General features: G+C 41.6%; 2 protein-coding genes and 1 pseudogene across 7 annotated transcripts in view; all 3 read right to left on the bottom strand.

Moving 5' to 3' along the window:
* Positions 1-2,571: 2,571 nt before the first annotated feature.
* Positions 2,572-27,570, bottom strand: part of LOC147354518 (KRAB domain-containing protein 5-like) — a 61,366-nt gene continuing 36,367 nt past the window's right edge. Inside the window, exons 1-8 of one of the 6 annotated variants that reach the window (XR_015146477.1) lie at positions 25,446-25,569; positions 24,760-24,843; positions 20,848-20,974; positions 20,260-20,352; positions 15,460-15,747; positions 12,062-12,152; positions 8,561-8,656; positions 2,572-4,530 (exon numbers count right to left, since the gene is read on the bottom strand). Coding sequence is in view for 3 of the 6 variants with exons in the window: in XM_086354362.1 (XP_086210488.1) it covers positions 5,546-5,751; positions 8,561-8,656; positions 20,260-20,352; positions 20,848-20,974; positions 24,760-24,774 (537 nt within the window). In the remaining 3 variants the exon portion in view is untranslated. Of the gene's footprint in view, positions 8,339-8,560; positions 8,657-12,061; positions 12,153-15,459; positions 15,748-20,259; positions 20,353-20,847; positions 20,975-24,759; positions 24,844-25,445; positions 25,570-27,570 lie in introns of those variants that run through there. The other 5 variants (XR_015146479.1, XR_015146478.1, XM_086354363.1 and 2 more) reach the window with 5 other exon arrangements.
* LOC147354519 (uncharacterized) lies at positions 2,880-3,700 on the bottom strand (annotated as a pseudogene).
* Positions 13,082-15,447, bottom strand: LOC147354520 (uncharacterized). The gene has a single exon (XM_086354275.1). The coding sequence runs from the start codon at positions 15,305-15,307 to the stop codon at positions 13,253-13,255; it is 2,055 nt and encodes a 684-aa protein (XP_086210401.1). The 5' UTR covers positions 15,308-15,447; the 3' UTR covers positions 13,082-13,252.

Here is a 27,570-nt window from a genome sequence, read left to right on the forward strand (position 1 = left end):
TTAGTTCAACAGAAGAAGAAAGGAAAATTGAAGCTGCTGAGTTTATGAGAGAATTCACAGCAAGCCTTGAGGGACCCTGTGGGAGGTCAAGGCTAGAACCAGGCCCAGACAGTGCCAGTAAGTGGGACTCAGGCTTATAAGTGACCCTGGGTGAAGTGCCCTGGGCTCCGCAGACTGAGGGTCAATCGGTCCCTTCAGACCAAGACGAGCAGGATTCTGGTGAGCTCTGTGAGGGTGTCATTGAAGGGGGACCTGTGAAGTAGAACCTGGGGTTTGGCAAGACTGCTGATCACAGTCTTAACACTTCATTCATTACAATCAATTGAAACACTAGAAACCATTCACTTTTATTAATAACCATGTATTAATTTCACACAAGGTTGAAATTAAACATTTTACAATCCACAGTATGATCCATGATTAAATCAGATTAAAAGTACAGAGAAATATTCATTTTTCTGATAAAAGGATGTGAGGATTATTATGTTTATGACTTACAAAACAAAGTCTAGGGAACATTTAGTAAACAAGAAATACACTAATTACATGCCTTTTCTGGAAAGGGTTTCTAATACATTTCTAGGTTATCACAGAAGCTGTGTTTAGTTCAACATTGTCAAGTAATATACTTCACTTATGTTCATATTATAAAGATAAATCAATATTGTAGTGAACTGTGATTGTGTTCTTACAGTTCAAGTGATATAAGTATTGAAAATTTAGAACCGACTTTTGGAGAAGTTCCCTGGTGGTCCAGTGGCTAAGACTCCGCATTCCCAATGAAGCGGATGTGGATTCAATCCCTGGTCAGGGAACTAGGTCCCACATGCTGCAACTAAGATCTGATGCAGCCAAATAAATAAATATTAAACAAAAAACAATAGAACCAACTTCTTTCTTACTTTAATACATGGAAAGATTTCATGATCACTTATATTATGGCAACCTTCCAGGATACTTCATATGAATAACAAACACCTTCAGTTAGATGTTCATTGTACATTTTACATTATGGTATTGATGAAAGTGAAACAGGAGAGTGAAAAAGTTGGGTTAAAGCTCAACATTCAGAAAATTAATATCAGGGCATCCGGTCCGATCACTTCATGGGAAGTAGACGGGGAAACAGTGGAAACAGTGTTTAACAGACTTTATTTTTGGGGGCTCCAAAATCACTGCAGATGGTGACTGTAGCCATGAAATTAAGACACTTAGTCCTTGGAAGGAAAGTTATGATCAACCTAGACAGCATATTAAAAAGCAGAGACATTACTTTGCCATCAAAGGTACGTCTAGTCAAGGCTATGGTTTTTTCAGTGGTCATGTATGGATGTGAGAGTTGGACCGTGAAGAAAGCTGAGCACCGAAGAATTGATGCTTTTGAACTGTGGTGTTGGAGAAGACTCTTGAGAGTCCCTTGGACTGCAAGGAGATCCAACCAGTCCATCCTAAAGGAGATCGGTCCTGGGTGTTCATTGGAAGGACTGATGCTAAAGCTGAAACTCCAATACTTTGGCCACCTCATGTGAAGAGTTGACTCACTGGAAAAGACCCTGATGCTGGAAGGGAGTGGGGGCAGGAGGAGAAGGGGATGACAGAGGATGAGATGGCTGGATGGCATCACCGATTCGATGGACATGAGTTTGGGTAAACTCCGGGTGTTGGTGATGGAAAGGGAAACCTGGCCTGCTGCGGTTCATGGGGTCGCAAAGAGTTGGACACGACTGAGCGATTGAACTGAACTGAAGTGATCCTTCATCTTCTAATGGAAAATAGATAGAAATGGTTGCAACACAACATAAAAAGGCTAATCTTTGAAGCATAAACCATCAAAAACTTTTTTTCATTCACACTAGAAACAAAGCATCAGATCAGTCGCTCAGTCGTATCCGACTCTTTGTGACCCCATGAATCGCAGCAGGCCAGGCCTCCCTTTCCCTCACTAACTCCCGGAGTTCACTCAGACTCACGTCCAGCGAGTCAGTGATGCCATCCAGCCATCTCATCCTCTGTCGTCCCCTTCTCCTCTTGGCCCCAATCCCTCCCAGCATCAGAGTCTTTTCCAATGAGTCAACTCTTTGCGTGAGGTGGCCAAAGTACTGCAGTTTCAGCTTTAGCATCATTCCTTCCAAAAAAAATACCAGGGCTGATCTCCTTCAGAATGGACTGGTTGGATCTCTTTGCAGTCGAAGGGACTCTCAAGAGTCTTCTCCAACACCACAGTTCAAAAGCATCAATTCTTCAGCGCTCAGCCTTCTTCACAGTCCAACTCTTACATCCATATATGACCACAGGAAAAAGCATAGCCTTGACTAAACGAACTTTGTTGGCAAAGTAATGTCTCTGCTTTTGAATATGTTATCTTGAGTTACATTTATTTTGCTTTTCACCTAATCTCAAATCAAGTCATTGTGAACAAAGATACATTGCTAATAAGTGTAGCCTTCTAACTGTCAACCTTTATCTCACGATCCTGGCTAATATATCCTTTTTCTGTTTTTTAACTATGGATTGCTCTCTACAGTAACTCTCCATCTAGAGAAAATTTAGAAAAGAGGATTGATGAAATACTTTCTAGTATGCAACCTCTGTAATTTATTTCAATTTGATTTTTGATTAAATAGTTTTCTACATATTTGTTACAACATTTCCATAGGTTTCTTGTATAAACTCTTGTTTTCTGATGTATGTTTAGGGCAAACATCTTCCATCACTTGTTTCATCACTCTCCAGCATGTGTTCAGAGATGTTTAGTGAGATGACTATGACTAAAGGCTTTGTCACATTCTGTACATTTATAAGGTTTCTCTCCAGTATGAACTCCCAAATGTGTAGTAAGAATTGAGTTCCAATGAAAGGCTTTGCCACATTTGGTGCATTTATACCACCTCTCTCCAGTGGATTTGCTGATGTTTAGTAAGACAAGAACTGTTAATAAAGGCCTTGCCACACTCCGTACATTTATAACGTCTGTCCCCCATATGAATTCGGTGATGTTGAGTAAGATTTGAACTTGTAATAAAGGTTTTGCCACATTCTTTACATTTGTATCATTTCTCCCCAGTATGGATTTGATGATGTGCAGTTAAACTTGAACTTTGAATAAAGGTTTGACCACATTCTGTACAATGATAAGGTCTCTCACCAGTATGAATTCGCTGATGTCAACTAAGATGCGAGCAATGGATAAAGTCTTTGTCACATTCTTTGCATTTATGAAGTTTCTTTCCAGTATGTGTTCGCTGATGTGGAGTAAGAGTTGAGTTCTGATTACAGGCTTTGCCACATTCTCTACATTTATAAGGTTTCTCTGCAGTATGCATTTGCTGATTCTCAGAAAGTGTTGAGCTGTGATTAAAGGCTTTGCCACATTCTGTACATTTATAAGGTTTCTCTGCAGTAGGAATTCACCAATGTTGAGTAAGATGTGAGCGACGGATAAATGCTTTGTTACATTCTGTACACTTGAAAGGTTGCCTTCCTGTATGAATTTTCTACTTAGATTGGATGAGTTACTAAAGACTTTCCCACATATCTTACACTTGTTTTCTTTCTGTGAATTCTGAATAGTCTGCTTTTGAACAAGTTCTGAAGAGTGATCAGAAATTTTACCATATTCACTACAATTATAAGTCTTCTCTCCAGTATGAGTACTCTTATACAGAGAAAGACCTGACATATGATAAAAGATATTTCTACATTAATTACTTTTTGAATCCCTGTGTGAAGATTCAGGTCCCTGATGTTTCATAAGGTTTGAGTGTCCTTCAACCTTATACCCAATTTTATTGCCTGAATACCCTCTCACTCCATCATAAATACTCTTGCAATTATTGGGGTTGGAGCTCTTACTTAAGGGTTGACTCATTTATTACACATCGAAAGTTCTTCCATATTAACCACATCATGGGATGTATTGAACAATGATGGTTGGATTATATCTCCTCCATTATTATCAACATTACACATTTTCACATGGGGAAAAAATATCTGTTGGGGGAAGAATAATGACCCCCTGCTCACAGATCCCTCAAATTGATTATATTGTGAGTTTTCCCCCTCATTTTAAAATTTCTGGTGTTCAGACATGCTTGAATGTTTGTTTAATCTAAGGCTACATTGAATATTAGTTGAATGAGTATTTGTGGTAGAGACTAGATTACCTTCTAGGCTTTCCACATTTCCCTTCAGAGAACAGGTATGTTTCAAAAAAGGATAGAGATCTTTCCTTAAAAACTTACAGTTCTCATCAGATGTTGAAGACTGAAGTTGGTTTTCTCCCCAACTTGACTTGTATTGCTAATTTCTTTTTGCAGGAATGTTTGTCTTATGTATAACTCTCTCAGTCTCTTTATATGCATATAAACATCCTCTCTGGTCTTTCATATGCCCTTGTATGTTCCCAGTCATTCATTAAATGCAAATTTCTGAGGCGAAATACTTCATATTTTCCTAGGTTTGCTTTTGGGAATACATCTTCTAACCCTGGATTCTTTGGCATCAAATCCTGGGTGTCTTGAGGAGATAAAGCTGAAAGATACCAAATAACAAGTTATTTTACCTACTATTCTCAGTGAATATCCTTAAAGATTTAGAGAAAAGTGATGAATCCTTTGCTTGTTTAAAAATAAAATAGAGACAGAAAGATCAAGATGCCAGAGGATCAGGCAGAGATAGTTTATCTCTCTCCACAAACACAACCAGAATACATCAGAAATGGAAGAATTTTCAGAGCCCCCGGTGAACACAAGCTGTGGACAATGAAAAGATCAAGAAAGATTCCTGCTTTGACAGGTAGGACAGGAGAAAGGAGAAGGAAAAGGAACAGGAAAGGAAGTGGAGCGGGACCTGCAACCCTGGGGGGATCTGAAGAGAGGAGAGGTCTCCATTTCTGGGGAAGCTCCTCACTAGTGGGGGGAGTCCAGTTGAGACAGAAGGGGAGCCTCATTCTCTGTGGGAAGAGAACACGCCAACAGTCTGTGGCAGCAGGACAGAGTGAGACCTGTACACAGGGTACTGACCCCTGCCCTGCCCACCCAGCCTGAGAGGGTGTCCACTGCTGCAGACAAGGGCTGGGTGCTGGGATGTGGGGTCTGGAGAGCAGACCCAGGCAGAGGACTGCTGTGGGCTGTGAGGAGACATCCTGCAGGAAACGCAGGGAGGAAGGAGCTCTATAAATGGGGATGTTGTGGTGGAAGCCTGAACCACCATACAGCATACTGCCATTGCTGACTGATGACCAGAGAAGAACCCCACCATAGCCCCTCTCCCCCTCTGCTGGCCCCTGCCTCTCCAGCGTCGAGGAAGGGCTCCCACTCAGGTGGGCTCTATTGAGCCCCAGCCACGGCCTCCCCCCATGGACCTCCTCCACCATCAGCAGACTTCTGTGCTCTGGGGCAGCCTCTGAAACAGACACCTGTGAGTAGGCCACATGCACAGATGGAGCTGAAAGCACAGCTAGCCCCAGGGTTAAGGAAGAAAAGCTGAAATCTCTCCTCACAGCTGCACAAACAATGCTTTTACACCCACAACCGGCTTTGTAACCTCAGCCCCTGAAGAGCATCTGAATTGAAAACCAGGACCACCCCCCATCCCCCCACCACCCAACCACCATGTCACAGCAGGTGTAGCTTTCACAGCTGTAGACTTTGTGGGCTGGTACATGAGGGGACGGGGCCAGCACGACAATGGATCCAGCTCCATGATGAATGCAATCCTCGGTCTTGATTTCAGTGGGTCTATGCTGGTGACCTGGTGAAAACAACATCTGAGAGACACTGAGGGCAAGTGCCGGGATACCCATGGTTAAGGTGGGGCCAGGAGCAGTGCTGACCAGGGTCACATGAGAGCTCGCACAAGGCATGAAACGGGACACACAGAACACTCCCTGAGGTGAACATTCCCAGAGGAGCAATAGTCAGTGGTTTCTCTCCCAGTCGGTATGCTCCAATCCCACCTGCCTTCACCATAGATCAGAAACAAAGTGAAGAAACAGATCTGGGGGCTCTATTCCACCAACCAGGGAGCAGACTCCACCCCTGACAGGGCAGTGACAACCAGAGAGCAATGGGAAATTCCCCTCAATATCCAGGGCAGGCTCGGGTCAAAATAACAGCAATCACACCCCCTATCAAGGGATAAGGATACAAGCCTATGGATCAACCTCACACTCCAGGGGACAGATACCAGAAGGAAACACTAGGATTCTGCAGCTTTCATAACACAGAACACAAACACAGAAAATTGCACAAAATGATCACACAAAGAAATATGCTGTGGAGGAAAGAACAAGATAAAAGCCTACAGGAACCAATAAATGAAGAGGAGATATTAGTCAGTATAATGATTCACTTTCCTCTTTAACTCAGTTTAGACGCTCAGTCATGTCCAGCTCTTTTGTGACCCTGTGGATTGCAGCACACCAGGCTTCCCTGTCCATCACCAACTCCCAGACCTTGCTCAAACTCATGTTCATTGATTCGGTGATGCCATCAAACCATCTCATCCTCTGTTGTCCCCTTCTCCTCATGCCTTCAGTCTCTCCCAGCATTAGGGATTTTTCCAATGAGTCACTTCTTTGCATCAGGTGGCCAAACTATTGGAGCTTCAGCTTCAGCGTCAGTCCTTCCAATAAATATTCCGGACTGATGTCCTTTTGCATTGACTGGTTGCATCTCTTTGCTGTCCAAGGGAGTCTCAAGAGTCTTCTCCAACAACACAATTTAAAAGCATCAATTCTTTGGTGCTCAACTTTCTTTATGGTCCAACTCTTACATCCATACATGACTACTGAAAAATACGTAGCTTAACTATATTGACCTTTGTCAGGAATGTGTCTGCTTTTAATATACTGTCTAGGTTTGTCAAAGTTTTTCATCCAAGGAGCTAGTATCTTTTCATTTCACGACTGCAGTCACCACTTGCAGTGATTCTGGAGCCCAGGAAAAGGAACTCTCTCACTGATTCCATTGTTTTGCCATCTATTTGCCAGGAAAAGATGGGATCAGAGGCCACCATCTTACTTTTTTGAATGGTGAGTTTTAAGCCAGCTTTTTCACTCTCGTCTTTCACCTTCATTAACAGGCTCTTCAGTTCCTCTTCACTTTCTGCCATAATGGCGGTGTCATCTGCATATCTAAGCTTATTGATATTTCTCCTGGCAATCTTGATTCCAGCTTGTGCTGGCAACAAACATTTTGACAAACAGTAGGTGCCTAATGTTTCTTTAATCCACTTCTTCCCACCTCTGTTCTTACTTGAGCATATTCTATTGGATATTTGAATGTAAAAATCATAAATGATATTGACATACAACGAATCAGAAAGTGAGGACATATAGGACAAAGGCAGGGGAAGCTGACAACAAACAAGATAACCTTAATAATGCAGCAGTACTTAAGACATGGGACTCTGAAAATATGGTGAGAACCTAGGGAAGTCCACCAATGCTGTGTAGAGTCCTAACTGCAAGGAAAATTAAGAGAGAGTCAAAATATACACATACGACTGATTCTCTTTGATGTACAGCAGGACAACATTGTAAAACAGTTATATTCCAGTAAGAACTTTTAAAAAAGATGGCTTCATATAATCTAAAAATCTTAAGAGTCAGAAACAACAATTAAAAGTATGGTGGAGAATCTTCTAGGATCTCATGAGAATTTATTTAAAAACTCTTTGAGTTAACTGAATATATTAAAGTATTTTAGCATTGAAGAATTAGGGCAAATGCACTTAAGATATTTAACATGAGTTCATATAAAGAAAAGTGAAACTTGGAAGTAACTCTGAGATTTGCATTCTCCCATTTTAGGGAAAAGAAAGTGAAAGTGTTAGTCCCTCAGTCACATCCAACTGTTTGTGATCTCATGGACTGCAGACTTCCAGGCTCCTCTCTCCATGGAATTTTCCAAGGAAGAATATTGGAGTGGGTTGCCATTCCCTTCTCCAGGGGATCTTCCCAGTGTGCGGATTAAAGCCAAGTCTTCTGCAATGCAGGCAGTTTCTTTACCTCTGAGCCACCAGGGAAGCCATTTTAGGGAGGTTTTGCTTTATACAGCAAAGAAGTGACTTGTGTCTAAAATTTGTCAAGTCATATCTGTAGCTTCCAGTGTTTTAGGAATTATAGATCAGAAAAACAAAAATTTGTCCCCAGTACTCCTAGAACCTTCGCAGTTTGTCTATAACCAGACACTTCTGTCTAGAGGTGGAAACAAACTTTAAAAGGATCATCACAGTTACTCAGAAATGTGCACAGTTTTATTAAGGTCCCAGAGAAATGAAACAGCAACCAAGTCATGCAAGTTGTCACAATCCAAGAAGGGCATTTTAGTTCTCACTGTGAATGAGAAAGGTAATCAACAGAGAAGAATTAATGATGGTTTAACAGACAAAACGTGGCAGGTGACAGCTGTCTATGACAGCAACAGAGATAAATCCAGACTTCTCCCAAATGATTTCCAATGAAGGAGATCTTCCCAAACCACACGACAAACAATGACTTCCTCACTGATACTTGGACCTCTCACCTGAGTCATCGGCTCCATCCCTTCACACATACCTGGGTATACGGCCACTGTATTCATTCTCCTTATACGCCTGGGCTCCTTCATTTGCTCCAGAAAAGTCACAAGGTCCAGCTTAGAGACCACAAGACCTGTTCATCAGAGAAAGGAATATTTGTTTTGCCAGAGATTCATCACTTTCCAATCTAGTATTCAGCTGTCCCTCAAACACAAAGTACATATGCCATGTGACTGTGAGAAGACTTCCTAATGTGCACAAAGATGAGAACAGCAAGTTCACACAGAACTGGTTTTGATACAGCAGAGGGTCCGGTGTTATACTATACTATGACTTTTACACAGTAATATTTTCACCATATTTCTAACCCAAGAAGAAATGACCTATGGCCCACAAATCATTTTAGAAACTACTCTGATCTGGAAGAGAAATGATACAATAATCAGATCAACAATGGCATATTTATTTTTCAGTGTTGTATTTGTATAACACAGGATGAATTGCCTACCAAGGAAACAGGTAATATTTTTAAAAAGCATACTGTGATCCAAGAGTTCTTGAGTGGGACAAATGTGCCATTTATTTTAACAACCTTATTTTTTTTTTCTTAGTATTTTAAACAAGCTTCTTCTAACTAGTAATCTCGAAATTCTGCTTCATGAATGACCATTCTGAACAGTAAGGAAGTACAATACTAAGGTAAACATTCATACTTACTTTTGAACATCAAGTGTTTTACAAATTTTACAGATCTAATAGGATAGCAAAGCATCCTCAGCAGGAACAATCATTTTAACTATTTAAGATATACTATATATCTTTCTGAGAGTTTTTACAGAGTTTGGATGTGCAACAGAAATAATTTAAAATCAATAATGTTGTTGCCCCACCTTTTTGCAAATATTTAACAAACATTCCTTTAATAGCTTAAATTTACTTCACTTTATGTACTCTAGACTTTAACTAATAAAACACAGATGAATACACAGGGACAACTCTAATGAAAGTTCATAGAAGTTTCTCTAATTGTGATGAATACAAAAAACAAGCAAAATAATCAATCAAATCATATGAACATGTTGCGGGCCAGAGTGAGGTACTCTGCCCGTGACAAAGGTCATGAGGAAGGAGGCCCGACATACGCAAAGGCGGGATCGAGCCTCAGGAGTCCCCCTGGAAATTCTCGAGCATCTACCCCCATAACCAGAGCCTGCCTACTTTACTACTTTGTGCTCACCTACACCTCTGACTTTACGGGGGGCTGTCCCCCACCACCTCTTTCGGAGAAGGAGTTAACTTAGAGCTCCAGTTAATAATAATTCCTGGGCGTGATAAGAGTGTTTTAACCTACAAACTCCTCTGAAGGTTCTCTAGCCTGCCTGACAGGCTTGTCCGGCCACATGTGATTGCTCACAGCCTCCCAACCGTGAGAGGCACGAGATGCTGTAAACCTTCTAAAAACAGGTTCCTTAGAAAAGTTAGAAAACTATTAGTATAAGTATAATGGGCTGATTAGAAATTGTATTGGTGAAGGGTTTTTCATTTGTTGAGCCAATGTTTGTTGCTAAGTCTCCACATCCCCTGCCCTTACACACATTAATGAATATATAGAAGAAATAAGTATTAACCTTTGATATTAATCACGTTAGACCTTAGGCTAAGTAAATTCTTTCCTTAACTAAAACCCACTACACCCTCACCCTATAAGAATGTAACTTTACTTGGGTGGCATCTGTTTTAAGAAAAATCACCCCTGGAGAAATAAGTGTTGACTAACCGCTGTCACAAGGAGAGGGTCATAAATTGACAGCAGGCCCCCTGGCCAGAAGATGATGTAACACCCCTAAGACCTCTGTATACATCTGTATGCAGCACCTGACTTTAATAAAAGTCAGGACTGCTGTCCCCACATGACTTTTGTGTAACATCTCAGTGTATAAAAACAGACCCTGGAAAATAAAGAATGGGATCAGTTACTTGAAAGACTGGTCTCCCCATGTCTGTCTCTCAAACTCTGGCTGAGTTTCCATCTGGAGCGCGGAGCCTGCCATGTTTACTAATTTTGCCTGGGCTTCTAAGATCTGACCAGGGAGGCCTCAGTATCTCCTCTCCTTCGGGAGAACGGAAGGACGCCTGTGGCCTACGTAAGTGGTGCAAACTTCTTGTCTTGAAGTTTTATTGGTTTCCCGCGTAAACCAAGCTACTCAGCCTCTTTTCTCCACTGAATATTCCTGCTGAGCTATTCTCATTCTATTACTCTTTATATCTCTCATTAATATTTAATTAAAGCTATCGTATCCTGAATACCGAAGCCGTCTCCCCTTCGAACTCCCTGGATCAGCCGGGGCTAGACCTCGGCATGAGCTGACTGACTTCCCCTGTCCAAATCAAGCTAGACCAACCCTGTTGCCTCTCCATGGACGAAGCCAGGGCTCAGCTCTCACAGATGGATCAGGAGGCACTTAATAAACCTGGGCCTCTGCTTAGAATTCCCTGGAGCACTTCCTAGACACCACAGTGATGCTCCCACAGGACCAACATAGAACTCTGTTGGGAGGGCATCAGTAAGGTCAGTTCCTGACACTGGTCATGTGATCCTGATGGGAAACCAGATGGAAACCATTTGGCTAAAGATTCTTTCTGAACCATTTCAATGAATACAAATCCCTGGTGGTCAGGTCCCCACTCCAAGAAGTTATCAATCTGCAGGTCTACAGTGTGGCCGTTAATGGAGTCCTCAGCAAATCCCATTTTTTTTCTGATGTTTCTTCTCCCAAACCAACGTTTAGGAGTCCTGAGCTCAAAGCCTCACACTCATCACACCTAAGACCTCTCTGTAGGGGAGGATTTCGGGCAGGAATTTCTGAGAGAGATCAAAGCTAGAATCAGGCAGAGAAAACACCAGTTCTTACAGTTTAGCCTGTAGAAGTTATGGTGGGTGAGGTGCTCTCGGCTCCCTAGGGTGAGTGTGAATTAATCCATTCAAACCAAAACAACAAATCCGGTGAGCACTGTGAGGGTGTCATTGAAGGGGGGCTTCTAAAGTAGACCGTGGGGTTCAACAAGACTGTTGATCTCAAGCAAGGTGGTCATCTAAAGCAGGTGCTCACAGGACTGGCTTTTGTGAGTTCAAGAAACCGCAGGCTGCCTGCTGCCCAGACAGATGCTGAGGCAGCAACAGCATGGACCAGTTTAGGGAAATTGTCAACAATACTCATTATTTGATATAAGGATATGAGATTTGTGACTTTTACAGCTTACCAGACAAAGCCTAGGAAGCACTTCGGAAGCATGGTATACACTAATTTCACGCCTCTTCCAGGAAGACTTTCTAATACGTTTGTGGGTTATCACAGAAGCTGTCTTCATTTCAACATTGTCAAGTAATACTCATGACTTGTGTTGCTATGATAAAGATACATCAATATTGCAGTGAACTCTCATCGTGTTTTTCTTGCAAATCAAGGATATTACTATCGAAACTTTTGAACCAACTTCTATCTTATTTTAATACATGGAAGATTAAATGATCACTTACATCATGGCAACTTCCAGATATTTCACATCAATGCCAAACACCTCCGTTTAGATGGTCATTGTTCATTTTACATTATGGTATCCTTCATCTTCTAATGGAGGATAGATAGAAACGGTTGCAACACAATATAAAAAGGCTAATCTTAAACAAACCATAAAAAAAGTAGGTTTCCAAACACAGTAGAAAGCTTAGTATGCATTGAGTGTTGAATTACATTCACGTAAAAGAATCTAAAATCACGTCATTCTAAACAAGCATACAGATAGCAATCCACTCGAGTACTATTGCCTGGAAAATCCCATAGACACAGGAGCCTGGTAGGCTACAGTCTATGGGGTTGCAAAGTTGGACACGACTGCGCAACTTTACTTTTGCTTTCATACATACATTGCTACGAATTGTAACTTTCTAACCATCAACCTTCATCTCAAGATTCATGCTAATATGTCCATTTTCTATGTGTTTTAACTATGGAGTACTCCCTACAGTCATTGTACTTCAGAGAAACTTCTGAAAACAAGATTGATGAAATGCCTTCTATTATGCAATCTCTGATATGTATCTCCATTTAACTTTTGATTAAATACCTTTCTACATATTGCTTACATCATTTCCATTGGTTTCTTATATAAACTCTTGTGTTTTCTGATGCATGTTTAGCGCAAACCTCTTCCATCACTTGTTCCATTACTAGAGTTTCTCTCCAGTGTGTGTTCTCAGATGTATAGTGAGATGACCACTCCGACTAAAGGCTTTGCCACATTCAGTACATTCATAAGGTCTCTCTCCAGTATGCATTTGCTGATGTAGAGTAAGAGCTGACTTGTAACCAAAGGCTTTGCCACATTCAGTACATTTATAACGTCTATCCCCGGTATGAATTTCGTGATGTTGAGTAAGGGCCGAACTCCTAAGAAAGGCTTTGCCACATTCTTTACATTTGTATGGTTTCTCCCCAGTATGGATTCGATGATGTTGAGCAAGAACTGAGCAATGATGAAAGGCTTTGTTACATTTTTTACATATATAAGGCTTCTATCCAGTACGGATTCGCTGATGATGGGTTAGATCTGAGTAACAGATAAAAGCTGTGCTACATTCTGTACATTTATAAGGTTTCTCTCCAGTATGAATTCGCTGATGTTGAATAAGGTGTGAGTTGTAAGTAAAGGCTTTGCCACATACTGTACATTAATAAGGTTTCTCTCCAGCGTGAATTCGCTGATGTCGAGTAAGAAATGAGGAGCGACGAAAGGCTTTGTTACATTCTTTACATATATAAACTTTCTCTCCAGTATGAATTCGCTGATGTTCAATAAGGTCTGAGTTGCAAGTAAAGACTTTGCTACATTCTGAACATTTATAAGGTTTCTCTCCAGTATGAATTCGCCGATGCTTAATAAGAAGTGAGTTGTAAGTAAAGGCTTTCCTACATTCTGTACATTTATAAGGTTTCTCTCCAGTATGAATTCGCCGATGTTCAATAAGGCGTGAGTTGTAAGGAAAGGCTTTGCTACATTCTGTACATTTATAAGGTTTCTCTCTAGTATGAACTCGCTGATGTTCAATAAGGCGTGAGTTGTAAGTAAAGGCTTTGCTACATTCTGTACATTTATAAGGTTTCTCTCCAGTATGAATTCGCCGATGCTTAATAAGAAGTGAGTTGTAAGTAAAGTCTTTGCTACATTCTGTACATTTATAAGGTTTCTCTCTAGTATGAATTCGCCGATGCTTAATAAGAAGTGAGGTGTAACTAAAGGCTTTGCTACATTCTGTACATTTATAAGGCTTCTCTCCAGTATGAATTCGCCGATGTTGAATAAGAAGTGAGTTGTAAGTAAAGGCTTTGCTACATTCTGTACATTTATGAGGTTTCTCTCCAGTATGAATTCGCCGATGTTGAAAAAGGCTTGAGTTGTAAGTAAAGGCTTTGCTACATTCTGTACATTTATAAGGTTTCTCTCCAGTATGAATTCGCCGATGTTGAATAAGAAGTGAGTTGTAAATAAAGGCTTTGCTACATTCTGTACATTTATAAGGTTTCTCTCCAGTATGAATTCGCTGATGTTGAATAAGGCTTGAGTTGTAAGGAAAGGCTTTGCTACATTCTGTACATTTATAAGGTTTCTCTCCAGTATGAATTCGCCGATGTTGAATAAGAAGTGAGTTGTAAATAAAGGCTTTGCTACATTCTGTACATTTATAAGGTTTCTCTCCAGCATGAATTTGCTGATGTTGAATAAGCCTTGAGTTGTAAGTAAAGGCTTTGCCACATTCTGTACATTTATAAGGTTTCTCTCCAGTATGAATTCGCCGATGTTGAATAAGAAGTGAATTGTAAGTAAAGGCTTTGCTACTTTCTGTACATTTATAAGGTTTCTCTCCAGCATGAATTCGCTGATGTTTAATAAGGCTTGAGTTGTACATAAAGGCTTTGCCACATACTGTACATTTATAAGGTTTCTCTCCAGTGTGAATTCGCTGATGTTCAGTAAGAAATGAGGAACTACGAAAGGCTTTGTTACATTCTTTACATATATAAGGTTTCTCTCCAGCATGAATTCGCTGATGTTGAGTAAGAAGTGAGTGACAGTTAAATGCTCTGCTACATTCTCTACATTTGAAAGGTTTACCTCCTGTATGAATTCTCCTATGTCTACTTAGATTGGATGACTTACTAAACACTTTCTCACATATCTTATACTTGTTTTCTTCCTGTGCATTCTGAACAGCGTCCTGTTGAGTAAGTTCTGAACAGTGATTAGAAACCTTACCATATTCACTACAAGTCCTCTCTCCAGTACAAGTACTCTTATCTAGAGAAAAACCTGACATTTGATCAAAGGTATTTCTACATTTATTACTTTTAGAATCCTTGTTTGAAGATTCAGGTCCCTGATGTTTCTTAAGGTTTGAGTCTTCTTCAACTGTGTACCTAGTTTCATTGCCTGAATATCTTCTCAGTCCGCCATAAATACTCTTGTAATTATTGGAGCTGGGGCTCTTACTTAAGGTCTGACTCCTTTTATTATACATGGAAAGTTGTTCTGTATTAACCATACCACAGTATGTATTGAACAATGATGGTTGGAATGCATCTCTTCCATTATCATCAACATTATATATCTTGGAATGGATAGAAGATACCTGTTGGGGGAAGAATAATGACACCCTGCTCATGGATCCCTCAAATTGCTTAGATTGTGAGTTTTTACACTCATTGTTAAATTGTACGTGTTCAGACATGCTTGAATGTATATTTAGTGGAAGCCTATGTTCAGAATTGTCTGAATGAGTATTTGCAGTAGAGACTAGATTACCTTCTAGATTTTCAACGTTTTCTTTTAGACAACATGTATGTTTCAAAAAAGGATGGAAATCTTTTGTTAAACACTTACACTTCTCGGCAGATATTGAAGATTGAAGTTGCTGTTTTTCCCAATTTGACTCAGATTAATCATTTCTCTTTGCAGTAATGTTAGCATACTGTGTAACTGTCTCTATTTCTTTATGTCCATATAAACATCCTCTCTGTCTTTCATATACCCTGGTATATTCCCAATCTTTCATTAAATTTAAGTTTCTGAGGTGAAATGTTTGATACATTCCTAGGTTTGCTTTTGGGAATACATCTTCTGATGCTGGATTCTTTGGCATCATATCCTGGGTGTCTTGTGGAGACATAGCTGAAAGATACCAAATAACAAGTAATTTTACCTGCTATTCTCAGTGAATATCTTTAAAGATTTAGAGAAAATTGATGATTATAGCTAGTTTATAAATAAAACAGAGATGGAAGGCTCAAGATGCCAGAGGCTTAGTAGCTCATCTCTCTCTCCACAAATGAATGAGAAATGGAACAATTGTCACAGAGCGCAGCTGAACACTAGCAGAGGCCCTTGGAAATCTGAAAGGACAAGAAAGATTCCTGCTCTGCAGGGTAGGACAAAAGAAAGAAGAAGGAAAAAGAAGAGGAGAGGAAGTGGGTTGGGGCCTGCAAACCTGCGGGGAGATGAAAGTGAGGTCTCCATGACCGAGGAAGCCCCTCACTCAGGGAGCTCAGTTTGGATAGAAGGACAGCCTCATGCTCTGTGGGAAGAGAGCATGGCAAACAGTGTGTGGCAGCAGGACAGAGTGAGACCTGCACACAGGGTACTGACCCCAGCCCTGCCCACCCAGCCTTAGAGGCATGTCCAGCAATGCAGACAAGTACTGGGTGCTGAAATGTGGGGTTTGGAGAGCAGACCGAGGCAGAGGATGGAAGTGAGGGAGGAGGTCTATAAACGGGATGCTTGTGGAGGAAGCATGAACCACTATAGAGAGAGTGTCCTTGTTAAGTGATGCCCAGGGTATAAGCCCGCTGCATCCCTTGTCCCTTGTGCCTGCCCCTGCTAGCCAAGGACTAGGAAGAACTCTACCCAGCCTAGGGTCTTTTGAGCCCCAGCCATGGCCTCCCCCATCGACCTCCTCCACAATCAGCAGAATCCTGAGCTCTGGGGCAGCCTCAGGAGAAGACACCTGTCAGTGGTCACACACACAGGTGGAGCAGAAAGCACAGGTGAACCCCAGCAATAAACAAGAAAAGCTGAAAACTCTCCTTGCAGCAACAAAAGCCACAGTCTTACACCCATGACCAGCTTTGTAACCTCAGCCCATACAGAGCATCTGAACCCACAACCAAGGGCTCTCTCATTCATGGCAGGTGTAGCTTTAGTAGCTGTAGACTTTGTGGGCTCCTACCCAAGGGGGCTGGGCCAGGACAGAGCCTGAGTGCTCCGTAGCACCACAGCGGGTCCAGCTCCATGCTGAATGCAATCCCAGGACCTGACTTCACTGAGTCTATGCTGGTGACCTTATGAAAACAACAGCTGAGAGACACCAGGGCCATGTGCCATCATGCCCATGGTTAAGGGGGGGACAAGAGCAGTGCCAACACTACATAACATGAGAGCTTGCAGGACGCATGAGAGAGGACATCAGAGCACACCCTGAGGTGAACATTCCGAGAGCAGTAATACTCAGTGACCTCTCTCCCAGTGAGTGTGCTCCAATCCCACCTGCCTCGCACCACAGACCAGAATCACAGCAAAGACTCAGATCTGGGGGCTCTATTCCACCATGCAGGGAGCAGGCACCACCAAAGACAGGGCAGTAACCACCACAGAACAAGGGGGAAACAGCCCTGAATATCCAGGGCAGGCTCTGGTCACAGTTAACAGCAATCAGAACACAGATCAAGAGAGGATAAGGGCACAAACCTCTGGACCAACCTCACCCACCAAGGTGCAGATACCAGAAGGAAGATTAACTGGGTGGCTGCACCCTTCAAAACAAAGACCACAAACAGAACGCAGGACAATATGAGATGGCAAATAAATACATTATAGGGGAAGAAACAAGACAAAAACCTCCAAGGACCACTGAGTTAAGAGGTGACAGGCAATCTAATGATTACTTCTTGCTTTTAGTCATCTTAAGTGGAGACACCAAGCACTTTCACAAATCCTAGGTGCCTAGTAATTCTTAAATCCACTTCTTGCCACACATGTCTCTGAGAATGTTCTATTAGATCTTTCAGTCTAAGAATCATAAATGATGGTGACAGAGAACTAGTCAGAAACTAAGGACACATAAGACAGTGTCCAAGGAAGCTGAATACAAATAAGACAAACTCAATAAAGTACTAGTTTTAAAAAATTAAATAAGAAGAGAGACTTTAAAACTATGATTGAAAGAGGGAACTCTACTCATTGCTCTGTGGAGACCTAAATGGGAAGGAAATCAATAGGATGGTAAAGACTAGAGATCTCTTTAAGACAATTAGAGGTACCATGAATATTTCATGAAAAGAGGGGTACAATAAAGGACAGAAACGGGATGGGCCTAAAAGAAGTAGAAGATATTAAGAGAAGCTGGCAAGAATACATGGAATAAGGATACAAAAAAGATCTTAAGGACCGAGATAACCACGATGGTGTGATCACTCACCTAGTAACAGACATCCCGGCATCTAAAGTCAAGTCAGCCTTAGAAGGCATGACGACCAACAAAGCTGATGGAACTCCAGCTGAGCTATTTCAAGTCCTAAACGATGATAATGCTAAAGTTATGCACTCGATAAGCCAGCAAATTTGGAAAACTCAGCAGTGGCCTCAGGATGGGAAAAGGTCAGTTTTCATTCCAATCACAAAGAAAGGCAATGTCAAACAACGCTCAAACTACTACACAATTTCCCTCATTTCAAACAATAGCAAAGGCTCAAAATTCTCCAAGTGAGGCTTTAACAGTACGTGAACCGAGAGCTTCCAGATGTTCAAGCTGGATTTAGAAATGGCAGAGGAATCAGAGATCAAATTGCCAACATCCCTTGGATCATATAAAAAGCAAGAGAGTTCTGGAAAAACAAATACATCTGCTTTATTGACTACACCACAGCCTTTGATTGTGTGGATCAGAAGAAACTGTGGAAAATTCTTAAAGAGATGGGAACACGAGACTACCTTACCTGTCTGCTGAGAAATCTGTATGCATGTCAAGGAGCAACAGTGAGAACTGGACATGTGACAACGGACTGATTCCAAATTGGGAAAGCAGCACATTATTTGTCACCCTGCTTATTTAACTTATATGCACAGTAGTTCATGGGACATACCCAGTTTGAGGAAGCACAAATTGGAATCAAGATTTCAGGGAGAAATATCCATAATCTCAGATACACAGATAACACCACCCTTAGAGCAGAAAGCAAAGAGGAACTGAGGAGTCTCTTGATGAAACTGAAAGAAGAGGCTGACAAAGCTGGCTTCAAACTCAACCTTCAAAAAACAAAGATCATGGCACCGGTCAGATCGTTTCAGGGCAAACAGTGGGAGAAACAGTGGAAACAGCGAGAGGTTCCAGTCAAAGCTATGGGTTTTCCAGTAGTCATGTATGGATGTGAGAGTTGGACCATGAAGAAAGCTGAGTGCTGAAGAATTGATGCTTTTGAATTGTGGTGTTGGAGAAGACTCTTGAGAGTGTCTTGGATTGCAAGAAGATCACACCACTCGATCCTAAAAGAAATCAGTCCTCAATATTCATTGGAAGGACATGGTTCCTTGTCCTGAAGTTCTGATACTTTGGCCACCTGATGCAAAGAACTGACCCACTGAGAAAGACCCTGATGCTGGGAAAGACTGAAGATGAGAGGAGAAGGGGATGACAGAGGGTGAGATGGTTGCATGGCATCACTGACTCGACGGACATGAGTTTGAGCAGGCTCTGGGAGTAAGTGATGGACAGGGAAGCCTGGCCTGCTGCAGATCATGGATCACAAACTCAGACTCGACTGAGCGACGGAACTGAACTGACTGATATGTATATTTGATTATCTTTGCTGTATACGAGTACAAAATTGGAAAATAGCTATATTCCAATTACAACTTTTAATAAAGATTTCTTTATATAATCTAAAAATTGTCATAGTTTGAATCAACCATTAATAATGTAGTGGAAAATGTGCTAAGATTTTATGTCAATGTATTTTAAAATTCTATGAGGTGATAAAACACAATAAAGATTTTAGCAAGTTTGAATTGGGGCAAATACACTAAAGATATTTCATATGAGATCATATAAGGTAATGAGAAACTTTCAAGTCAACCTGAGATGTGCACTGTTTCATTTTCACCAGGTTTTGCTTTCTGCAGTGAAAAATTACTTGAACTTGAAATTTATTTAGAAGGTCCTATGTGTCGCTCCCAGTGGATAGGAAATTATAAATCAGAGAACAAAAACCTGTCCCTAGTATTCCTGGAAATTTGGCAGTTTGTCTACCACTTGACTCATACATTTCTGTCTAGAGGTAGAAGGAAACTTTAAAAGGACTGTCATACAGTTACTCAGAAATGGGCAGAGTTTTCCTAGGGCCCCCAAGAAATCGAAGAGCAACAAATGAATGCAGTTTGTCACAAGCCAAAAGGAGATATTTAGGTCACACTGTGATGGAGAAAAGTAATCACTGGAGATAAATTCATGAATGATTTCAGAGAGAGAATAGGGCAGGTGACACATTTCTATCACCGTAGCAGAACAAACCCAGGTTTTCGAAAACCATTTCCATTGAAGCAAATCTCCCAACACCACGTGATGAAGGATGAGTTCCTCACTGCTCCTTGGAACTCTCATCTGAGTCATCATCTCCAACCATTCATACCTACCTGGGTAAATGGCTGTTGTCTCCATTCTCCTCATATTCCTGGGATCCTTTAATAGCTCCAGAAAGGTGACCAGGTCCACCTTAGAAGCAAGCCCTGGTGATCAGAGAAAGGAATATCTGTGTTGTTTGAGATTCATCAGTATCGAATCCAATATGTATTCAGGTGAGACGAGAATGCATTTTCTTCTAGAAAATGATTTCCTGAAATACTTTATTCAAAGCTGCTATACAATACTAACACACACCTAACAATCAGGTCCTGAGATTCTGGTCAAGTAGTACTAAGGCAAAAGTAAGTAGTGTCAATGTGAGATTAAGAGAGGGTACAACTATTTAATACCACAGAACTTACACAATTACCAGTAACCTGGAGTGAAGGACGCAGAACATATCAAGGAAGAAAATCATCACCAGCATAATGATTCATCGTGAAGCCTTTCTTTCTAAACTCAGAAATGACCCATTATCCCCTAGAGAGCACAGATCTGAAAATACTGTGGGAAGCAGAAAATTTCAGAAGACATTCTAGAAATGACGGAACAAAAACGCAGTGGGTAGATAAGGGATTCTGGAAGGCAGATATCCTCACCCAAGGAGGCCAGGTTCCTGTAGTTCTCTACCATCACGTCCCTGTACAATTTCCGCTGACCAGGGTCCAGGCATTCCCACTCCTCTTGAGTGAAGTCTATGGCCACATCCTGAAACGTCAGCCGTCCCTGAAATACAAAGTACAGATGCCAGTAGGCCGTGGGAAGTCTTCCTAATGTGATCCAAGATGAAAACAGCAAGTTCAGAGACCTGGTCATGATTTGGTGGCTTGGCTGGTATTACAAAATATATTTTTTTACACAGTTTTCCTTTTTACCCAATTTCTAATGTGAAGAAAGGAGGATGAGTTATGATCCACAAGCCATTAGAGAAACTATTCTCATCTGAAAGAGCAATTATAAAATAATCAGGGCAACATTAGCATATTTATTCCATGATTCAGGAGCAGACCTGGTCATGATTGGTGGCTTGGCTGGTATTACAAAATATATTTTTTTACACAGTTTTCCTTTTTACCCAATTTCTAATGTGAAGAAAGGACGATGAGTTATGATCCACAAGAGAAACTATTCTCATCTGAAAGAGCAATTATAAAATAATCAGGGCAACATTAGCATATTTATTCCGTGATTCAGGAGCAGACCATGGCCATGTTTTAAGGATATCAGGATGGCAAAAGTCTAACCATGAGGGGTTACTTTTGGAGAAGAAGAATAAGCTTTGTCTACATGTACCATAACCTTAAGTAATGCTTATTTACTTTACCAAAGTAACAAAAGATTTTAAAAATGAATATAAATCACTTAAAGGCAAAGAAATTCATAATCTCTTCTTGAAAGCTGCATTCTAAGAAAACTGTGTTCTATTAACATAGAGATTAGACTAAATTCCAGTCTGCTACCAGCTTACCAGATAGCAAACAAAAGTTGTTTATCGGTTAACCTTCGAAAAATCTTTTCCATAAATCATGAAGTAGCAGTATTCTTCCAAACGCATTAGAGTGAAACCATAGAAGGCATGTTTAAATCTGATTAAACTGCAATTGACAGTGTAGCCTGGTCACTGCTATGACTTGTAACACTTTAACAGGATAAGTAGAATTATAGTTGACCAGATTTTATTAGGGCATATCAGATCTATAAGACTCCACATAATTTTAGGATATCTATATTGGTAACATCCACCATACAGTATAATCTGAGAAGATTTATCACCCCTTCAACAGTACTTCCCATGTAACTTTACATGTCCAATGAACCCAGGTAGTTTAATAGCTCCCTGGGATGTCTCAGGGGCCCTCTGAAGCATTCCAAAGTCAGCTAGAAGTCAAGTCATTTAGGAAGCTTTGTGGACAAATATCAAAAGGGGTTATAACATTCAGTCAGATAAAATCTGAGTAACAGGCAAATTTGGCCTTGGAATATGGAATGAAGCAGGGCGAAGACTAATAGACATTTGCCAAGAAAAGGCACTGGTCATAACAAACACCATCTTCCAACAACACAAGAGAAGACTCTACACATGAACATCACCAGATGGTCAACACCAAAATCATTGATTGATTATATTCTTTGCAGCCAAAGATGGAGAAGCTCAGTCAGCAAAAACAAGACCAGGAGCTGACTGTGGCTCAGATCATGAACTCCATATTACCAAATTCAGACTTAAATTGAAGAAAGTAAGGGAAACCACTACACCATTCAGGTATGACCTAAATCAAATCCCTTATAATTATAGAGTAGAAGTGAGAAATAAATTTAAAGGCCTAGATCTGATAGATAGAGTGCCTGATGAACTATGGAATGAGGTTCGGGACACTGTACAGGAGACAGGGATCAAGACCATCTCCATGGAAAAGAAATGCAAAAAAGCAAAATGGCTGTCTGGGGAGGCCTTACAAAGAGCTGTGAAAAGAAGAGAAGCAAAAAGCGAAGGAGAAAAGGAAAGATATAAACATCTGAATGCAGAGTTCCAAAGAATAGCAAGAAGAGATAAGAAAGCCTTCCTCAGTGATCACTGCAAAGAAATAGAGGAAAACAACAGAATGGCAAAGACTAGAGATCTCTTCAAGAAAATTAGAGATACCAAGGGAACATTTCATGGAAAGATGGGCTCGATAAAGGACAGAAATGGTATGGACCTAACAGAAGCAGAAGATATTAAGAAGAGATGACAAGAATACACAGAAGAACTGTACAAAAAAGATGTTCACGACTCAGATAATCACCATGGTGTGATCACTGACCTGGAGCCAGACATCCTGGAATATGAAGTCAAGTAGGCCTTAGAAAGCATCACTATGAACAAAGCTAGTGGAGGTGATAGAATTCCAGTTGAGCTATTTCAAATCCTGAAAGATGATGCTGTGAAAGTGCTGCATGCAACATGCCAGCACATTTGGAAAACTCAGCAATGGCCACAGGACTGGAAAAGGTCAGTTTTCATTCCAATCCCAAAGAAAGGCAATGCCAAAGAATGCTCAAATTACCGCACAATTGCACTCATCTCACACGCTAGTAAAGTAATGCTCAAAATTCTCCAAGCCAGGCTTTAGCAATACGTGAACCGTGAACTTCCAGATGTTCAAGCTGGTTTTAGAAAAGGCAGAGGAACCAGAGATCAAATTGCTAACATCCACTGGATCATGGAAAAAGCAAGAGAGTTCCAGAAAAACATCTATTTCTGTTTTAATGACTATGCCAAAGCCTTTGACTGTATGGATCACAATAGACTGTGGAAAATTCTGAAAGACATGGGAATACCAGACCACCTGACCTGCTCTTGAGAAATCTGTATGCAGGTCAGGAAGCAACAGTTAGAACTGGACATGCAACAACAGATTGGTTCCAAATAGGAAAAGGAGTATGTCAAGGCTGTATTTTGTCACCCTGCTTATTTATCTTATATGCAGAATACATCATGAGAAACCCTGGACTGGAAGAAACACAAGCTGGAATCAAGATTGCCGGGAGAAATATCAATAACCTCAGATATGCAGATGACACCACCCTTTTGACAGAAAGAGGAACTCAAAAGCCTCTTGATGAAAGTGAAAGAGGAGAGTGAAAAAGTTGGCTTAAAGCTCAACATTCAGAAAACGAAGACCATGGCATCCAGTCTCATCACTTCATGGGAAATAGGTGGGGAAACAGTGGAAACAGTGTCAGACTTTATTTTTTGGGCTCCAAAATCACTGCAGATGGTGACTGCAGCCATGAAATTAAAAGACGCTTACACCTTGGAAGCAAAGTTATGACCAACCTAGACAGCATACTGAAAAGCAGAGACATTACTTTGCCAACATAGGACCTAGTCAAGCCTATGGTTTTTCCTGTGGTCATGTATGGATGTGAAAGTTGGACTGTGAAAAAGGCTGAGCGCCGAAGAATTGATGCTTTGAACTGTGGTGTTGGAGAAAACCCTTGAGAGTCCCTTGGACTGCAAGGAGATCCAACCAGTCCTTTCTGAAGGAGATCAGCCCTGGGATTTCTTTGGAAGGAATGATGCTAAAGCTGAAACTCCAGTACTATGGCCACCTCATGCCAAGAGTTGACTCATTGGAAAAGTCTCTGATGTTGGGAGGGATTGGGGGCAGGAGGAGAAGGGGACGATAGAGGATGAGATGGCTGATGGCGTCACTGACTCGATGGATGTGAGTCTCAGTGAACTCCGGGAGTTGGTGATGGACAGGGAGGCCTGGCGTGCTGCGATTCATGGGGTCACAAAGAGTTGGACACGACTGAGTGACTGAACTGAACTGAACTGAGCTTCTTTGGCTGGTAATACTGTTTCTGCCATTCTGATGTGTCAGGAGGGCAATGGGTCCCTTGGGATCATGATTATGGGTAAGTTCAAACAAACCCGTTCAGAAGTTAAGACGCTTATCAAGTCCAAAGAAACAGCATTTCAGGAAAGAGACAGAAGAAACAAACAAAAGGACTATGCCTCTTACCTCGGAATGAGTCATTTCTGACTCCTTGCTTTCCTCTTCCTCTGGGCTTCCTTCTCACGTAAGATCGGTCTTGGGAAGTGACCCCTGAATGTTGAAAATAGACTGTTCAATACCTAGAAAAACACACCGAGCTCCCTGTAACACAGCCCCACACAGAGGGAGGATCTCAACAGGTACAAAATACAATCCTCTACGGCCACTGACACAGAAGGGATTCTGGAACACAGAATCAAACGAGGTGTTTTTCGTTTTATTCTTTTCTTCAGAACTCGCGGCCCTTCCTGTGAAAAACCACATGTTCTAGGCTGACCCTCCCGTTCAAACCTTATGCGAGACCCAGACCAAACTCCATACAGAATAGAGCCTCCTTCACCTCTTCGTGGATCAGGGACTTAGGGGTTGGGCAATACAGGACTTTAAGCAGCGGTCTCTACAAGTTAGAAGGCAGAACTGCCAGAGAAGGACGTGGACTCTAGAACGATATTAACAGGAAGCGGACGTGGTCCCCAGGGACCCGGCAGCTAAGACAAAGGACTTCAGAACTTCTCACGGCGATGCGAGGACACACACTGGGAACGGGAAAATCGGGACGGTGGTTTGAACGTTCACAGAGACCCCCGAAAGCCACGTGTGAAGGACAACAGGCTGTGGGACACGGAATCGGGTTTTAAACAAACAAAACTCACCAGAACACTCTATCGCTCATTTAAACTCGATTCCCGGTCTGCAGGATACTGCGCACGCGCGGGCGGAAGATCCGGTACAGAGAAAGGTGAGTGCGCTACGCTGCGGCCAAAGATAGGCGACGACAGGGGAGCGGGTGGGACGAGGCCGGAAGCGCAGGTACTTATGGGCGGGGCCAGTGGGGACGGAGCCTTGCCTTCCCTCACACCAGCCCCAGTCAGTTTTGGGTCTGTTGGTCCTTCTGTCCAGCTGTGCTTCCTTTCTCTGCCTTTTGATGCCTTTAAATCTCTTTGATTTCCTCTGGAGCAGAGCTGCTTCCTGCCTGTTCTAAGTTAGTGTTTCAAAGAACTTAAGGCAAAAGAGAAGAATTTTGAGAGCTGCCTCTATGGAAAGCCGAGATGTTTTCAGCAAGTTGAAAAGCGAGGAAAATTCAAAAGCCCTTTGTGGGAGTGTGTGAAGATGCGTGTCTCCTCAGTGACGAAAAGCAGAATGTAACCACTCAAATAATCCGTTGGGAGGAAGCCTCAGTAATTGTAACCAGAGACCTGCTTCCATCAGGGAAGCTGGCTTTTCTCTTAGGAAGTGATTCCAGAAAGAAAGAGGGAGATAGGAATCCACATTGTCGTTTATAACGTAACCACAGATATGACATACTGTTACTCCTGTCAGAATCTGTTGATACACAGATTGCCTCTGTTAATTGTTGCTGCTGCTGCTGAAGCCACCAACTGCCCTGCTTCTTCGAGGACTGAACAAGTTTCCAAGAAGCAGGACTTTTTGTGCTAAAAGTGGGCCCGAAACTAGGCAAATGGGACGCGTGGATCACATCGACTGCTCTGCACTTAGCTTCCCAAACACCCTCCCCTACTGTTGGCTTTCTTTCCTAACCTCCTCCTCTTCACCCAGTCCTTGAAAGGATAATCTGGAGAAGCGCTAACGCAAGACAGGAAAAATAGTGAGGGGCCCACAGACCATTGTATCCCAGGAGAGTACACCCTTCTCTTTAAATGTGAGATTAGCAACTTCCCTGGTAGTCCAGTGGTTAAGATGCTGTGCTTCCACTGCAGGTTATTACTGGGTTCAATCCCTGCTCGGGGTGTTAAGATCTCAGAGTTGAAGGTTAGTCATTTCTTACACAGAAAGAGCATTAATCGTTACAATATAAAGGAAAATGTATGTCAAGGTAATAAATTACTTATTAAAGAAAATATTTTTTGGAGCATCCCCAGCAGCCCAGTGGATAAGACCCCACCTTCCAATGCAGCATTGCGGTTCCTTCCCTAGACAGGGAGCTAAGATCCCACATGTTTTGGGGGTGTGAACAAAATGAAAAGAAAATGTTCTTAAGTATCTGTGAGTGGGGACAAATTCTAAGTAGAGGATATTGATATTGCTTTTCATGATAAAAGTATCAGTAGGTCAAATCTCACGGTTCCCTGCTGGAACCTCTGGTTCTGAATATGACTTTGGTCACGAAGAACTAGGAGAGTATTCTCTAGGGAGTTGGCACTAAGGTGTACCTGCTATTGCAGACTACAGTGGAAATTAGGCGGGAATTTCTATCTATCAGACATTGAATCCTAACTATAAACAGGGGGTATTTGCCTCAAGATGCTTTTTGAGAAGTTCTATGACATTTCAGACAATGAGGTATGAACATTTCACCTTTGTAAAATGACAGATGGAGAAATTCTTGAAAATCCCTCTCAGGTGCTTTGGCTCCATTTCTCTACTCATAATCTAAATGGAGGCACAGTTCAGTGGTCTCAAGAATAGGAAATAACTCGTTTTTGGTGGAAACACGTCATGGATACAAACTATACAAGCAGACACATGAAATTCCCTTCCTTTGTCAGACCTCAGTATTTACTACTGGTTCCTTGTGAGTCCCTGTCTGTCTCCAGGGACCAAAGGGACTAGAACCTTCCTCAAGCATTTCAAGAGTCCCTTTGGAGATGATCGGTACAAACCTTTAATTGTTCTTTTATAATTAGCAACTGAGCCATAAAGATTTCCACAAATAATCTCAGTTCTCTAAGCCTGTCTCACATCGCAGATACAGGTGAAGAGATAATTGCAGTTCTGAGGGGTCATGAGGTCACAGAATTACAAACCCATATCTAGGGG

Source organism: Bos grunniens, chromosome 18 (assembly GCF_055505025.1).
Source record: "Bos grunniens cultivar Pamir isolate PY7600 chromosome 18, Bosgru_T2T1.0, whole genome shotgun sequence".
Lineage (NCBI taxonomy): Eukaryota > Metazoa > Chordata > Mammalia > Artiodactyla > Bovidae > Bos > Bos grunniens.

Coding starts and splice junctions, on each gene's coding strand:
- LOC147354520 (XM_086354275.1), bottom strand. CDS start 15,307: ATGTCTGAACACGTACAATTTAACAATGAGTGTAAAAACTCACAATCT.